General features: G+C 36.8%; 1 protein-coding gene across 1 annotated transcript; it reads right to left on the minus strand.

Moving 5' to 3' along the window:
- Nucleotides 1-1,129: 1,129 nt before the first annotated feature.
- On the minus strand, nt 1,130-13,641 carry LOC116709287 (programmed cell death protein 10-A). The gene is made up of 8 exons (XM_032547712.1): nt 13,508-13,641; nt 10,540-10,758; nt 9,271-9,324; nt 6,454-6,571; nt 3,902-4,028; nt 3,326-3,404; nt 3,168-3,250; nt 1,130-1,996 (listed from the first exon to the last, which is right to left on the minus strand). The coding sequence occupies exons 2-8, from the start codon at nt 10,627-10,629 to the stop codon at nt 1,915-1,917; spliced, it is 633 nt and encodes a 210-aa protein (XP_032403603.1). The 5' UTR covers nt 10,630-10,758; nt 13,508-13,641; the 3' UTR covers nt 1,130-1,914.
- Nucleotides 13,642-17,911: the final 4,270 nt, after the last annotated feature.

Consider the following 17,911-nt stretch of genomic DNA (forward strand, 5'->3'; position numbering starts at 1 on the left):
ATGAAGACAAAGACAAAGACAAAGAAGAAGAACTGGTGCCTTTTTTCCTGCCAGCACCAAGTCCTGTGTGACCTCACCATCCATGCGGAGAAGAAGCTCATCAGACCTACAGAGATTCCTGCCTTCGCCGATCAACATCTTCCTCCTGCTGCAGCACCTTCTTCATCGTCGTGCCAGGTCTGGGGTTCGAAACGTCAAACTCCGTCCGTCTCTCTCAAAGGTTCCCTTTTTTTAGTTCTCAGTCAGCAGTAGGGAAAGATAGACTAGATGATTGATTTTACTTATTTGATTATTTCTGCTACTGAATTAAGCTGTACTGACCCTTGCAAAACTGCCTTACTAATAAAATATTTAGCATAAAGAAAATCTAAAAGATGTTGTGGACATTCAGTTAATGAGTCACCTTAAAGTTCTTTGATGGTTGTAAAATAGCTATGATGTTTGATTCTGGAGAGGAAAAAGTTTAAAATGTTTTTAGGTTGCTGGTAGCCCAAATTTAAAACGTCATCCTTGGGACTCGCCCGAGTCACTAAAACCTACCTGGTTCAATAACAAATGCAAGTTGTAAAATAGAGAACGAGCGACCGTTAACAGGTGTGCTCTGTGAAACTAGTTGGCTGTAGGCTGCTCAGTCTGGCTAATTCACAGAGGGAAGAAGGGTGGGACACCTGGATGTAGGCCGTCAGAAAACCAGGCGAATCGTTTCTCGAAACCAGCTTAAACAGAGTTTACTTCAGTTCTGGGCAGGGTAAATCCCAGCAGATTTAGGAAACTCAATTAACCCGTTAGAAGGAGAGCTGGTAGCACATCTCCCCTCTCAGAAGAGGAAGCAGAGAGTGAGACAGTAGAGACAGAAGGGGGGGGGGGGGGGGGGGGGGGGGGGGGGTGTTGCGCAACAACAACTGATAAAAACAAAGTAAGACTATTTGGAGGAAATGAGGGCAATGCTTGGTCCAAAATGCCTAGCAGAAATGTCTGCAACTTTGCCAAAACTCCTGCAAGTTACATATCAGATTTAAGAAAATGTCCGCTGATATGTCCACATCTGTTAAAGATCAAAATCAGAACAGTGTGTAGAAATTACAACAAAGATCACAACGTTAACTTGAGAGCAGAGAACAAAGAGACATCATTTGGAAACTATTTATTTGAACATTTGCAACCAGACATTAGTTAAATACAGAAGTTTAATTTCTCTCTCTACATCCCCTTAAACAGCAGGGACCAGTTCCACTTCATTACACTCTGAGAGGAGGGAATGTTACAGGACTTTGTAAGGCGCACACAGTGCTGGAAGTAATTTGGCTTTCTGTCTTCTGATAGCGAGAAACAAAATCTGAGTCTGCCTCTCAAAATGTCCAACACTGCTCCCTCTCCTCGTGACTGTTTCCACCCGCAGCCAGGCGACCAATTTTTGTCAACCCTGCGCAAACACACCGTGGCAAAATGACACCAAGAGGAGGCGAGAAGAGAAAACCAGTAAAGAAGGCTGAGACGCACCCCTAACTGAATGTGCTCTCAGATGTGTAGTCGTGACTGAAAAGCTAAAAGTAAAATGATCAACATGAATATATTAGAAAAATGGCAATTAGTCTTTCATAAACACCTGGCCTCACCACCTCCCAAACAAGAACAGGGTTATAAATTAAAACTGTCCAAATAAAATCAATTTAACCAAAGACTTTGGGCCCATTCAGTTCCACTTCAAGACTGGAAAATCCTCATTGAGAAAACAAATGGCACTTTTCAGTCTTTTGAACTGGAATCTAGAATCTCGACTCCAATGAAATCGACCCCGACCCTTAAAATCAACTCTAATTTACATATATGGGCGAGGCGCTCTTCAAGCTTCCGCCGCTTTAGCAGTGTCTCCCCACGGGACGGGGGAAGTGGGGACTCAGTGCTCTCTGCGGGCTAGGCCACGGTCTTGAAGGTCTGCAGTATGAGGTTGGTTTGGTGGATGAGCCGGTTTGCACTGATGAAGACGTTTATTGCCCTGGAAACAGAAAGCCGTTGTTCATTCATTTGACTGTGAGCCAAACTCAAGAGCTTTAAACTCCAGAGGGACAAGCAAATAAAAACTTCCAAGATTAAAGTTGTGAGTATAAATATTTTATCTTTCAAATCAAAGCAGTTTTTATCTGTACACTGCCAAATTACATCATTCCCTCCAGTTTTTCACAGAAATTCACCCAAAAATCATCACATCCCTGCTTTTTTTTTTTTTTTTTTTTTTTGCTCTAATGCATAATTGTGAGTTTAATGAAAATTTTCCACAAAAATGGAAGAAAATTTTTGGTGCAACTCCCACCTGAATGTGGCAGTATTTCTTACTTTAACTCCCCTGGCGCCTCAGACTTACTTGATTTCAAGTCCATGATTTATATCACGAGAAACAAAAAGTCAAATTTATCACCATTCAAAATTTCTTGCAAATATTTCCAAATTAGCTCCACAAAAATCATTGATTTTTATTGACAAAAACATAAAAAAAACAATCGTGTGATTTTATCAAATCATTCTGGCACTACCGGCCCTTTAAGAACATTCATTTTACTGATTTAAAAAAAAAACATGACAGCAGGGATGTGTGGCATGTCATAAAATTCATTTTGTGTTGAGTGGCAGTAACAATATACACCAAGTTTTTAGTATTAAACTCAAAATAAAAATGTAAAAACATCTCTTAGTAGTTGTACTGTATATGTGTTAAAGCTGTTTGTTTAGGTAATCTTTGTGAAAGTTATTTTTACGCAGGGTTTGTAATTGTTTGGTTTTATGTTGCTGCCCATCACTGCCAGGTCAAAATGAGATTCTTAATCTCAATGGCAACCATCTGTTTAAATCAAGCTTAAATAAATAAATAAATATATCTCCATATAGAAAAACATTTAACCAAAGAGTTTAGGAAGTATGTACATATTTGAGCCTTGGTGAATAATTCTGAACACATCTGAGTCTTGTTTATCCTTTTAAAATGAACTAACATCATATAACTGTATTGCTCAAAAAAAGAGAGAGAAAGAAGTGTAAATGTGTCACTAAAAGCCTGAACCTTAGAGTTCTTCATGTTTCATGTAAACGTCTGACCGTCTTTCGTAAATTTTCCCATTCTACAGCAGCATGTATATTTGCTGAGCTGAAGCAGCATGTTGTGTGGGACTCACTTTCCGTCTTTGAAGTATGTTTTGAGGGTGTCGCTGAAACTTTTTGAGTACTTCACAAACTCCTTTTTCTGGTGCTCCAGAGCCTTGGAGGGCAGAGAAACACGATGAGACAGAGGGACGACTCAACGAACGAGTTCAGAACCAGCGGTGTTACTCACTCTGCGATTCTGGTACTGATATTTCTTAATGACGTTGTTGACTGTATCCAGAAGCTCTTTTATGGCGCTGGCTATGTCTCTGTGGACAAAAGGCATCAGAAGAAGACACATGAGATTAAACATTGTCTGTTTAAACAGAGTGTTTTACTTGTTTGTCAGCCTCCCAACTTTTAGACAGGCAGCTGCTGCTAAAAGCTGGATTAGAAATAATAAAGCAAACAACGTCTAAATGTAAATTTACACTACAAAATGCTTATCAGCTTCAGGAAACATCAGAATAATCCACTAATGTTTGATCCACTGCTCAAATATTAGCTGAACAGGGTGGGTATTTAGTGACATTTTAACAATTCTGCTGAAGGTTTTAAAGATTAACCAGTTGCTCTGCAACAAAACTAAGTGCTGGATGTTGAGATAAGAAAACAACTTTAACAACTTAGAGCCTAAAACCAGTGCCTCCAATGTAAAACAAAAAACTGGAGGTTTTCATGCTTATGTACATTTGGAATATGGTGGCAATAATTGCAACATTTTCTTCTATTGAATGGGAGTAAAATGCAGATTGCGTGCACTCACTTGATAGTTTGTAGAAACCGTACTCTGTCGTTGATCTCGTCTGGGATTTTGCTAAGGATCTGTTTCAGAGCTCTGGCCTTCTCGTTCAGGTCCTGGAACTCCTGTCCAGGCCGGCTGATCATGAACTCTGCAGGAGGAAAGGTTCAGATAATCCTTAAGGAAACAATCATAAGCTGCGTTTCATTACAAACGTCTGCAAAACATCGAAAATTGTTGAAAAAAAAACTGAATTTGGTAATTGGGATCTTTCTATTAAATAAGAAACAATTAAAATCACATGCAATAAGTAATATGAAAACATGACGTGCCATCATCCTCCAATCACTTCCTGTCTTTTCTGTCAATAAGGCTGTTGATCACATGACTCTTGATGCAAAAAATAAAAAGTGTTTCCATTGCAGTTTTGCAAAATACACTTATATTGATAGAGATTTAAAAAAAAAAAACCCTCATCCTAGAGCAAAAATGTGTTTTTTTTCAAAGTTGCTTTGTTTCCATGAAGCAAATTTATTTTCATAATTCAAAGTTACACAAACTTAAGATCAAACTCAGTTACAGATAGATGCAACAAGGCATCCAATGTCAGCCACGTGGCTCTGCAAACCGTAGAAATTCTGGTTTTATTCTGGCTGCATAATCTCAAAATAAAAATATAATGTTTACTTTGAAAAAATGTATTCGTGAGCTAAAAATCATAAAGCTTTTCTTTTTTTTATACAAAACGGTCAATACTCCACACCTCCACCCTTTTGCCACAGACAACTTTATCTTATAGAGCGGCATTTTATAACATTAGGGTGTAACACGCATACACACACTCACAGAACGACCTTTGACCCTTCCTCTTTCTACAATCTCTCTCAGAGAGATCCAGGTTCCTCCTACATTTTCTATAAGAGGAACTGGGATGTCCACAGAACAAGAGGATGTTATGTCCAACAAAGACTTCAAATCATAACTCGGCTCAATGTTGGTGCTAATTTCGGTTCAAAGTGAGTTTATGATCAAATACATTCTAGCAAAGCTCTCCAGGTTCCTTTCCTTGTTCCTTGTTCAACAAAAGACAGGAAGTGATTTCTTTTCATATTGTTTGTCTCGCACCAAAGCCGGAAAGTGCAAACAATGGTGTTAGAAGCCATAAACAAGCCGACCTCAAGTAACAATGACCTCAATGAGGTTCCAATTAGAAAGCTACGACATGCGGAGGTGCATGCCACACCAGAGGAAATATTTGCACCTTATTTTGTTTCAAAAGATAAAATAAAATGCAGCAGTCTACAATAAAGAGAGCTGCCATTTTTAAAAAAAAATTAATACGCTCTTTCACTGCCGAGAGATTTTAATCTTGCCGAGACAGCCACACTGTCACAATTATAAAATTGAAGTGAAAGCGAATGTCAAAGAAACTTCTGTCTTTTCAGTGTTTTATTAAATATTATGTTTATACAATGATGCCTATAATAAGACCATACATCCATGTTAACTAAAAAGCTCCTCATCAAACTTGTACCTGGAAGAATGAAAAACAGAGAGAATTTAACTCTGGAAATTAAAATAGCTTTTCACCATTACTTTATAATATTAGCTGTAAGCTGGAGTACCTGCAAACTATAACAAAGCATAAAATAACATTGAGCACAAAGTCTACTCAAAGCATTATTTGAAGACAAAGGCTATCAAGGCTGTTTTGCGCACAAAACACACAACATAACTCTATAGGCTAATACAGTCTGCATGTTTTAAGTCTGACTGAAACAAGTTTTTGCAGTGATTTCATATGTCGAGTATTTTGGCTACAATTTCCCCAGATATTATCCTCTATCTGGGAGGAAACACACATCCTCCCAGATAGAGGATGTCTGTCACACATCCTCTGTGTCTCTGTTCACACAGGATGTGTGAAAATGAACAGGGATGTGTCCCTGTTCATTTTTAAATTGTAGTAATTCTAAATACCTCACCATTCTTTTTTTTTAGGTTGAGGCAGACCAACTATTCTCTAAAGCAGGAAATCCTCCGCCTGAATCACTGGTGCTGAACATCCCAAACTACTCTTGTCTGATCAAAAAACACAGTTCCAACTAAAGGCCCAGTGGAGTTCAGCAAGGTCCACATGTTTATGTGGCAGAACAGGAAATGTTTTCTTTCTGACATCACTCCAAAACACACAGTGGCCCAATTAGACTCTAATGGTCGTTTTTGAAACTTTTTGATCTCAAGAGGCCATTTTATGCTGCAGTTCACCAACCGCGAGCTTCCCGTTATCATCCAGCTCACTGTGTGCAAATTCCGACAAACGTGAGTCCGAAAGTGATGGATTATATAAAGAAAAGTTCACATCTATATTTATAAATACTACAATTGCATTTATTTTAAAGGAATTGCTAAAGAATAATCTTGACAGAGAAAAGTTGCATATTTTTTTTAAATTTTTGTTTCTTCCAGCGGTGTGAATAACTGTGACCAGAACCACAAACGGCTGCGCCATCAACAAACCCAAAGAGGCCGTTTAGGTCATAATCCAACAAAATCTCATTTTCTTCGTTGCTTACCTTCCACATCATCCGCAGCCATGCGAAGCAGGGATTCGGTGAAGTTAATTTGCACGTTCTTCTTCTCCAAGATCTTCATTATGATGTCCTGCGTCAGACCAGGGTTCTCTCGCTCCGCCTGGGAACAGAAGGGAAATATGCGAGTAAGATGAGGAAGGTGAAACGCACCGCTCTTAGCTGAGAAAACAATAACTGCTGTGAGCAGAACACGCAGATGGGCTTCACTAAATAATTCAAACTCCACTACAATGGCAAGTAAGCAGAGAAAGCAGGTGATTAAAAAAAAAACTGTGAAAGTTGTAGTGAAAGAGCTGAAAGGTGCTCTTATCTGCATTTGGTTTATTTAAAGAACAACTAATTCAGCATTATTGAAGGAATCAACAAGACAGGAGTTATTTTAATGTATGGGAGTAAATGCACATTTATGCTGTGGCAAGAGGATAACAGGTAATAAAATAAAGGCATTTACTTGTGTGTGTTTTTTTAAGCACATTCTGTGTTTAAATAATGTAAATAGTGGTAATATAATTAAACTAAATGTATTGTGGAACATAAGAAAAGAAAGCTGTAATTAAAAAAAACAAATTTAACATGTTTTTAAATTATCATTAACATTTTGTGCTTATAAGTCAATTGCATTTAAACAGTTACCATGACCTCTAGTGGTCTGTGAAGGTATTACATGCGAATGAAGCTAAAGCTGAATAGGAAGCTACTGATGTTGTATTTTAAGTTGTTCATCACTCGAGTGATGGGTCAGAATGTTTTCTCTTCTTAACCAGCAAACTATTAGTAGTAATTTAGTAATCCATAAGTAGAAACCGGCTCTGAGTCGGTTTTATCCTGTCCTTTAGTTTGGGAAAAACTGGGGTTTTTTCCCCATAAATTGCTAAGCAAATTATTATGCACAAAACTGGAGGTCAAAGATGTGACAATGATGAACACAGTATCACTTGTATTCATCGCGATGAATACAAGTGATGAATAGAAATTCCCACTAGTGTTTGCTTAAATATTGCTTGTAGAGACCAACACCTGCTTTGTCATTAATGAGTCTAATTTTGATATGAATATTTGACCACTGTTCTTAGCAAATTGAGTTTATTTAATTTGTCCATTTTTCTGTGACAGACTTGGATCTTAGGCGTATAACACAAATTCTGAGTTTGGTTTAGTTCAGGGCTTTCCAAAAGCTTAATATTAGCAAGCTTTATCTTGCTAATATAGTGTTGATGTTTGTTTTGGATCATGGTTGTTGGATCACCCAGTTCTGATTCAACCCGACATCCTCAGATGAAGGTAAATTGAGCAAACTGGTAAGAAACTACCAAGTATGATTTCTCACATGTCCTGAATGCTGCAGAATCACCAATGTTATCGTCCCCAGGAAAGAAAGTTTTGGTTCCTCTGCTCTCAAGCTGATGCCTTTATGCTCAACTGAACTTTGCATCCCTCCTGGGATAAGCAAAATACCTCAGGGAGAAAAGTTTTAAGTGTTTGGAGAAGTCGAAGTGAGGCCTTCAGACATGCAAACACTGTACTAACCACCAAGCGTGGGAAAAGACAAATGCTTTAGGACCTTTTTGTTGCCAAGGTTACTTGTGCTTTGCACAAAGTGAATGGAATAATGAAGGAAGTTCAGCAGACGATTGAGTCTTTGACTCAAACAGCTGTTCCAACAGGAAAACTGATTCACAGATAAAAACTGGATTTGGAATTGTTAAAGTTTTCTATTGGGCTTTTTAGAAAAGCCAAACGTCAACAATGTTGAAAATGTGTGGTTTACGCTCTAAATCAGGGTCTGCACATGGAAACTATTCGATACCCGATATTCTGCAAACGATATGATTTGATACATTTTTACGATTTTCTGAAAGATTTTAGAGGGACAGGGTGATTTTGGTGACATTTTGTGACTGTTCCATAGACTTGGATTTAATTAATTGAACTACTGCTGTAATAAATGTTGTTTTTGTTACACATTTGTCATACATTTGCTTTGCTTAAATGTTAATAGTGTGGCTTTATGCATTTGGTTATGCAGAAAATGAACCTTTTTGTCAGAAACGTATATTAGATAATGTAATTTATCTATATCATTATTTAATTAATTGTAACTGGTTGTTTCATTACATGTCATTTTTTATGTACATGTGCAACTGGGTAAAAAAAAGTCATGTGTGACAGCGGTTATTTAAATCATCTGAAGTTGACATAAAACTCAAAGTAGGATTTAATGTATCGATACTCGCGGATGAAAAATCAATATTTCTGAGGAAAAAATGTCAATTAATATCGTATAGTCGACAAAATTACACAGAAACCAGCCATGTTAAAGACAATCTGTAGAGAAGAGAAGTCAGACCCAACAAGGCACAAGCTGATCGCCTCTATGTCACGTCGCATTGATGCAGAGCTTCAAGTAGCTCATGCAAAATGAAGCCTAACCAAGTATGGAGTGTATAGAAATACACTTACTTTTAAGGAAACTGATGTATGTGCTTAAAACATCCGTTTTTTATTGGCCTAATGTGATATGCTAATTTTCTGAGTCGTTGAATTTTGGGGGGTTTTTTTACCTGTAAGCCATAATCGTTCAAAATTACAAAAAGTGTGAAAAGTTCCACTTTCTAACACAAATGGCAAGAAAAATTACACACTTAAACGACTTTCTGATTTTGTTTTTAGATGTAACTATATATGCAATTATTTTACAGCAACCCGGCAACTTCGGCTCTCATTCCATGTTGCTGCTGTGGCCTTGGTGTGATCCTGCCATTTCATGTTAACACTCATTTTATCAATGCGTCTGCTTACCTTTTTGAAGGCTGCTCTGAGCGTCTGAGCTGCTGACATGTTAATCGTTTCCAGCTAGAATAAGAAAACAAGAGAAAGGCTCATCAGAACCAAACCAGAACTGGGAATGAGGACATAGAAGGTACTTAGCTCAACCCTTCATGCTTTCTTTTTACTTTAGGTTGTGTCCTCCTGTGGGTATCAAGCATGTGTGAAGCTGCAGTCCCCACAGACATACAGCCTTTTATGTTCATGAGTTTATTGGTTTCCAAAAACACTTGCTAAGCATTTTTACTGACGGCAACTTGTCAGTGCAGAAGAAACCACACATGCCCTGGTGTAATTTTCAACAGCCTTTCATTACCGAGACATTTAAATATCTTTTAGGATATTTCTTAAGTAAATAGACACAAAACGCATATCACATATATCAATCCGGAATACATTTTCAGGTCAAAATTTCTGTCTGCATCTTATTCGCTGTAAACTTAGATTCCCAAATGCGCCTGAATGCATCATACACCGCCCACCTGGAAAACTCAAGAGCGTGACGGCTGTTTTGATAGCAGGTGAGAGAGGGAGCGAGGTGACACCAAAACAAACAGTCTGACAATGACAAGACTTTCATATGTGTAAACCAATAAGCAAAAAGGGTTAATTTTATTTACTTTGTACACTGAAAATATATTTTAAAGTGCAAATCTTTCAATTTCATCCCATGGAATGTAGTCAGGACTAAATCTACTGTAAACAAGCTGGACGACAAAATCACTTTATTGTTTTGTCAGTTAGCTATTTTCAAAAATAGTTGATAGATCAACAAAATTAAATGAGCAGCCAAACTGAACTCAATCATTTTAGAAACTGGATAAGAGTCACTAAACAGATGCAGGCTTTGTGTTATTTTTAGGTCACATCACCCAGCCCTTCTGCAGATTAAACAATGCATTCAGAGAGGATCTGCTGTTGATTGTGTGTTGTAATTACGTTATTTGAGTTACTCAATAGATTATGTCCACCCACATGTGTCATCAAGTTCTTGAGAAGAGGTTGAAAATGCTGAAAATTTTTGGTAATACTCAAATTTTTTTTTAAAGTATGTTGTTGGAACAAATCCAGATAACCTGGTCAAATGAATAACAGTGATTTATTTCATTTCTAGCTTAGATGGAAGAAAATATTTGACTAACAATATTCATAATGCAAGCATTTTTCTTTCAATAATGATTATGAGCCGCCCTCTCTTTGCCTCTCTAGAGGAGAAAACCCTTATGTCATCAGCTGCTTTACCTCGTTGAAAACTGGATACATCACGGCGTACAGTGTCATGGATACCATGGAGTTTGTCTCCGCTTCATTCTTCATCTCCTCCATTGTCATCCTCCAGGGAGGAGTAGCTCTTGTCAAAACAGTAAAGAGAAAACTGCAGCTCAGACACACTCACACATACACCCACGCACGCACACTCACACACCCTGAAAACCACACAAGATCCAGAGAGTCGAGAGCCTGGGAAGACAAAAAAAAACAAAAACAAATGAGAAGTGATGAAATTCAAATGTGCTAACCATCGCTGTTAAGAGGGAAGGGGTTGACATGGTGAGAGGATACTTATGATGATTGCTGTGATGTAGATGAAAGGATAAAATTTAATCCATCTGATAGTTATAACTCAGCATTCAAATATATTTATTCAATCACAGGTGGCTGCTGACAGCCAAACTGCAACGACTTCCAGTCAGATGCTCAATTCATTCGGTTTAATTCATTCTCACCTTGCTATTTCTGGAGCAAAATGCTTTACATGATAAATGGATAAATGATTCAAATCTACTGTTTAAACTTAAGCACAATGCTTTCCAACAGAGTCAAATAACACAAGAACACCTTGCCCAAAGGTTGTGGTTGTAAGGAGCCACAACCTTTGGGCAAGGTGATTTGTATATGAAATACTGAACGGTTAAACTTTATTCCTAAAGCACTTCTCATTCAAATAAGTGTCACACAACATGATGTAAAAAAAAAAAAAAAAGATATAAATCACACAGTTACAGAGGACAAAGAATTGTGGAATCACAATCATGCAATGAGGCAACTTAGGAAATAACTATGAAGAGCCAAAAGTGCTATAGTGCTAAACTAAGTTAGTAACCACGGAAACATAAATATAAAAATATTAAATAAAAAATAATGACAAAAAACAGATACATTCATAGTAAAAAAAAATGTATTTGTTAAATGAATAAAATACAAACACTATTAAAACATCTACAACTTATCGACACACTTCAACTAAATAAGCTAAATAGTCAAAATAAATGTAGGAGTTTGTATTTTGCTTTTAAAAACAAAATACATCTTGGGAAGCAACCTTCCCAAGATGCTCTTGGGAAGGTTTTTGTATAACAAAAAGAAAAAGAGACATCAGTTTGGAATACAGAGAACATGAGGAAAACAATAATGGTGAAATATAGAGTAGTGTAACATCAGGTATCTGAACCCTAGTAAGTCATGGGCCGGTTTCTGGTATGAAGATATGCAGAGGTTTCAAAGTTACCATTACAAAGACGAGTCTTTTTCATGAAATAAACCTAAAAATACATCTAACCATAAAAAATAAATAAAAAACTGTAATGCACTGTTCATCAGCTATGTATTGGCTGAAAGAAAGGCATTGGGGTTGTTGTGGTACAAAAACTACACAGTCGTGGTATAGAAACCAACAGAGCACGCGCTCCGATTTAAATTCAGGTACCTCTGTTATATATTTATAAATGGTAAACTACAAGCACTATGTCTGTAAGCCAACAGATAGTCCAACTAATAAAACTCTTGTGGCATAAATTATTTACCATCTCACAGAAAAAATAACTAATTATTTGTGCTTTTAGTGTCAGACTGATTCTGAACTATGTAAAAAGTCTTAATTTGAACATAGTGCATACAATATATTTTTGTGTATGTAGTTCAAATGGATAAAATAAGGCATATTTGAACAAAACATACAAGCAGATGGAGCCAAATCACTCCCAAGCAATCCTTTGATATCCATTAGATGTGCATCAACAGGTGATGGATACATATAAGCAAAACTTTCGACTTGGAGGTTTACGGTGAATTGCAACAATTGTTTACAACTGGAGAATATCAGCTTGTTAAAACTCTAAAAGGTATAATATTCTCTACAATCCACTGGAAATGTACAAATATATTTTTTTGTTTAATTTTCACTTATTACCACTTGTTCTTACAGGTTACTTTCTATATACCATTCTTATTAAGCATGGATATTTTCCATTTTCACCAATCCCATGCATGTCGACATCTTTTGAAAGATCACATAACATATTTTTGTTTAAAAGTTTTGTGCACACTTTGTCACCACGGGGTGTATGTACTGTGAGGATATCACACTGATGTGAATTAATTAAAAGAAGCTTCAGTCATCACAGTCACAAATTAATTCACATTGATTATTGTGTTATATTACAGACATAACCACCACGGAGACTGGCCCATCGGACCCTATCCAATCTTATGCCGAGCCAGTAATGGGGAAGAGAGAACTTTTATCCCTGCCGACGGGAGTGGCACACATCTAGGTTAACACGCCGATGACCTCATTCTCAAACGTCCAAAGAAAGAAAAATTACCATAAGCATCATATGATAAAAACAGGAATTGGTTTTGACGGGCTGATTTCAACATATGCAAAGCAGCAAACTGACAATACTGGAAGCTAATGCTTAAGATGGTAAATAATACTAGTTTGGGAGCGTTTGTGCCCAACTCGCGACGTATATAGTGAAAACATTGAAAATATACAGTAGATAAAGGATTCTGTTTATTTATTAACGCTAACTAAAGCGATGTCTTTACCACTGAGGGCTACACAGAAGGCTAACTAGACATACAAGCAGATATTGGGTAAGGCTACTTGGCTAACAGGAAAGCTAACAAAGTGGGAGATGAAATGAAAACCGGGGTTTGACATTTTATTTTACTTGACAAGCTGTTCTGGGCAATTCAAATCACGACGATAAGCCATGTATCAAAACAAATTAAACGCTATTAACTCGTAATATTGACTTGAGGCCTGTAGCCGAGCAGATCGATGATAGCAGCGAAACGTAGCTTGCGTGCTAGCTTCGGTAATTTATATATTTGTGTGTGCAGTCGGGCTAAAATACATCGACGAACTGCTGAGGGATCAATGCGTATGTTCGTGGACTCGTTTCAAACTGGTACTAGTATCTACCTTTTGGCTGACTTCTTAAATAGGTTGGTTCTCCCGTCGACTGCCTTTTAGCTCCTGTGTTTTCTTTACAACTTAAGGCGGAAGTTTTTTAGGACTGGCCCAAGCGTCATCTTCCGGACCAATGCTACGTGTGAGCATGCGTCATCCAATCAGCTGGCTAAATTGACCGTGACGTAACTTAAATGGTTAACATTTTTGGCGTTGCCGCTTTCAGGTACAGTACTATAAAAATAAGACTATTGTCTATGGCAAGCCGTTTTAACATAAATTCGGTTTTCTTTTGCCTATCCGTAATTACATTCTAGAGATCTAAAAATGCATTTTGAGTAGACAAAACTACATTTTGACTATCCGGTATGGTAATTTAAGATATCTGCATTTACATTCTGACTAGTAAGAATAATAATTCGAGATATCTTTAATTACATTTTGACAGTCAAAAATCCTTTCAAGATATCTCAGATTATGACACTGGATTCGTCATTTGACGGGACACATCCGTAATTGCAATTTAAAATATATTGAACTGTGACTAGTCAAAATTACAATTTTAGATATCTGAATTAAGAATTGCGTGGAAGGCCCTTTGTGCTGTCCAAACAGTTGCCTGCAGAATTTTATGTTTCCCCGCACAAAATTGTCAGTAGATGCCACAACGTAGAAAGAGGTCGACAATGTTGGATATGCGGAGAACGCAAAACTTCAACTATAAGACTGCTTCTCAAATCTGCAAAGAATTTCCTGTTTATTCATTTTTGACAAACTGAATGCACTTAAAAACAGCGTTGAAAAGTTAAAATTGCTATTGTCAAAGCATTTTCAACATGAAAGTTGTGCATTTTCAAACATCCTTTTTCGTTTTTTCTATTTGTCATTGTTTTATTAAACTTTCAAATTGCCACGTAAGTCAGGGACGTTTTGACTATACAGAATACATATTCAGGATTTCAGTAATGTCATTTTGACTAGTCAGGATGTTAATTTAAGATATCTTAAATAGAAAAGCTGTGTAATTCAAGATATCTCTAATTCATTTAGAGATATCTTAAAAGGAATTTTGACTAGTCAAAATTACAATTCAAGATATCTTTAATTTAGTTTTGTCTAGTCATTATTTGCTTTTAAGATAGGCTATCTATAATTTAGTTTTCACTAGTCAAAACTACATACCTGCTATCCAAAAATAAATTTAAGATATCTTGAATGATGTTGTCATTCGAGATATCTTTAGTTAGAATTATGACTAGTCAACAAAAAAAATCGAGATATCTTGAATTTACTTTATGACTAGTCATAATTTAATTGTAGATATCTGAAATGTGTATTTCAGATACTCAGTAATTCATTGTAGATATCTTGAATTGAAGTCTCCATACAACTCAATGGTAAATCTGACGTCATTTCGACTGGTCAGAATGTAAGTAGAGATATCTCAAATAGGTATTTTGTCTAGTCAAAATATAATTAGAGATATCTTAAATCGCTAAAACGTCTAGTCAAAAAACAATTTGAGATATCTGGAATGTAAGGGTGGCAAAACCGAATTTATGTTAAAATGACTTGCCTTAATGGCTTTGTACTTTGCTTTCCCCCGCAGGGATTGTCGGCTTTTTTATAAGTCGACACCAAAAGCGCCTACGGCGGTTCAAAGAACAGATGAAGTTTTATCAGTTAAAAAAAATATGCTTAACAGACTTCAAAAAAAATACGAAATACCTGAACCAGAGGTGTCCAAACTTAGGCCCGAAAGCCGTTAGCAGGTATAATTTTGTGAGGTCTTCAAGAATCGTTCAAATTTAACCTGCTAGCAAATGGAGTTGATGTAGAGGGTTGCTTTTTTGTAATGTACTACAATAAATCAAGCTGCATATGTACCACATTTTTAGGAATTTTTTTTTTGGATAACACTGGAAAATTATGCAATATTTTTCTTGCATTACTGTGTATCAATCTATCACTGAAAAACTACTTAAAGCTCTGTAGTATAATTGTTTATTCCTGGATCCTTTTGCTGCTGTCACCGTTCCATCTGTTGAAATCTCCATGCCTTTCCCTGCAAATCCCTTCATTCCGATTTTTATTAAATCTTCTCACTACTGTGTGTCTGCCATAGTCACTTCTAGAGTTGGGTCCTTAACAACCACAGCACATGACAAGCAATTTAGCAAGGTTGTTAGCAAGAGCCAATATTGTCTGAGGCACATTCAAATTCTTAAAACTAGACTTAAAGCTATTGTTAAATCAATCAAATCAGGATCAAGAGTGTGCAGATCCACACCAAAATCAGGATCATAGAACACATTAGGAATAACGAGTCCAAGAAGAAGAAGAAAAAAAACACACAGTTGGTTGGCTCTATCCAGGAGCTCTAGCTGTGTTGTCTTGTTTGTTTGTTGTCTGGGTACATCTCCTTTGATAAGCTATTAATTTGCATGTAGACTTCAGACAGACAGATATGAACACAAACACACCCTGACGTAATCTGACCTAGATTGCCATAGAGTAAAAATCTCAGCATTGCAGAGAGTTTTCATTTATATGCAATAGTTGTGATTTTGTGTCTAAATCTGAGCAACGTACATTAAAACTGAACCATGGACTCATCTTTTACTGTCTATTTTGTCACCTATCATTTGCTATAAATTTCCTTCCCCATGCCAAACAGACAAAATACATCACTAAGGTCAAAGTTCAGCTACACAGTAAAAAAATGCTGTGTAGGCCATCTTGGGCAAGAGGTTTGCGCTGTTGCCACAAGCTTCATGTTTGTCTCCATCTATTTTGTATTGAAGCTAAAAAAAAGCAGAAAATGTTCTCCGTGATACATTTTCAACTGTTAGTTACATTCAGTCCAAGAACGGTGAAACGGCCCCTTGGTTTGAAATTTGGATCAAGCACCGATCGTTTTATTTACCAGCTTCAGTGCAGCTATGATTTCTTGCAGCGGTTATATTGTTCACAACACAGAGACGTACAATCTCCCCTTTGACTCGCTAACAAACAACAGAAATCTGTTTGGAGTGCTAATTTTTTTTCTTAGTTTGTCTGTCTTCAGACAAAATAAGAAAGGTTAGTTTCTTAGGTCTTCATAAAATTTAATAATGGGTGATATGACTTTCTGTCCAGGGCGGCACAGCTTAGGGGGATGTCACAAAGCCAAAAAAAAAAAAAAGTTATCTCTTATTCCACCTTGATTGTGTTTTCTATTACTGAATTGTATAGTCAGTCAATTGAAATGGAGTCCAACTGTAGTGTGAACATTGTAAATAAACATACTGTTACCACTATCAGGATTCTTCTATTAATCTCTTTACAACAAAAATGGCAAAGGATCATCAGCTTTTTCTTTCTTAATTCCAGCATCTTTTTATCAACCAATCACTTTTATAGTACATTTCAGCTACACAGCAGTTCAAAGGATTTACATCATAAGAACATAAAAAAAAACACCAGAATAATTAACATTTACATGTTGTCTTTAGCCATCCCTTTATATTTTTCCAGTGGTTTATGTTATTTTCCCATGGATTTCTGTTATTACTATTTAACTATCTTCCTTTCATCGTTATTTTCTGATACCCCCATTTGTTCAGCATCCGCTGTTGTGCTGTTAGCTGGCAGCACTTCACCTTATACACCTCTTCTTCTTCTTCACATGTTGATTACTTCCATTATTAATAGTGTCCAGACGGTATTTAGCTTCTTCGAAGAAGAGGTTGAATGATGAATGATTCATCTGCATCCTCTCTCACACTGATCTGGACGTGATCCTGATTATGTCAGCATTAAAAAGATTGTATCTCGACGATGTTATTGTCTCTCTTCCCCCCACCCATTTGATATCTGTTTGATTGTCTACCGGTGTTTGTTCTGGATCCTTCTTTTCCTCCTCCAACCTAGATTCACGTGGGGTGACAGTCAACAGTGGGTCAGGCGTTATATTTCCAGCGATTTGATTGGCTGAGGGTCAAAGACATGTTCGTGGAAAATTTGGACCACTAAAGTCATAAAATGAAGGCGCTAAATGCTTTTGTGTGAACTCTTGCCATCTATTCTGCCAGAGGATGTAAGTGTTGTCACAGAAGTATGCAAGATAAAAAGATTTTAAAAAAAAGAAGAAAAAAAAAGCATGCAAAATATGCATGCACAAAATCGTTGTGAATATAATTATTTTAAATACAATAGCAACCAAGACGTTTCCCCCTCCATTTTTTTACTAATACAATTGCAAAGAGCAATACCCTTATCCCATGTTTACTGCAGTCAGCGAAGTTGCATAGGAATTTTCCACTCTTAAGATTATTTTTACACTGTGGAGTGGAGTGGGAGGGAGTAGTGTTTTCATCCTCTTCTAATCGCCTTTCAAACCGCTTTGTTTAGTTCCGCATAATTATGATGAACAAA

This window comes from Xiphophorus hellerii, chromosome 19 (assembly GCF_003331165.1).
Source record: "Xiphophorus hellerii strain 12219 chromosome 19, Xiphophorus_hellerii-4.1, whole genome shotgun sequence".
Taxonomy (NCBI): Eukaryota; Metazoa; Chordata; class Actinopteri; order Cyprinodontiformes; family Poeciliidae; genus Xiphophorus; species Xiphophorus hellerii.

Coding starts and splice junctions, on each gene's coding strand:
- LOC116709287 (XM_032547712.1), bottom strand. CDS start 10,629: ATGACAATGGAGGAGATGAAGAATGAAGCGGAGACAAACTCCATGGTA. Junction 3,405..3,901: donor CGGTTTCTACAAACTATCAA/GTGAGTGCACGC, acceptor TTTTGTCCACAG/AGACATAGCCAGCGCCATAA. Junction 1,997..3,167: donor ACATACTTCAAAGACGGAAA/GTGAGTCCCACA, acceptor TTCTGTTTCCAG/GGCAATAAACGTCTTCATCA.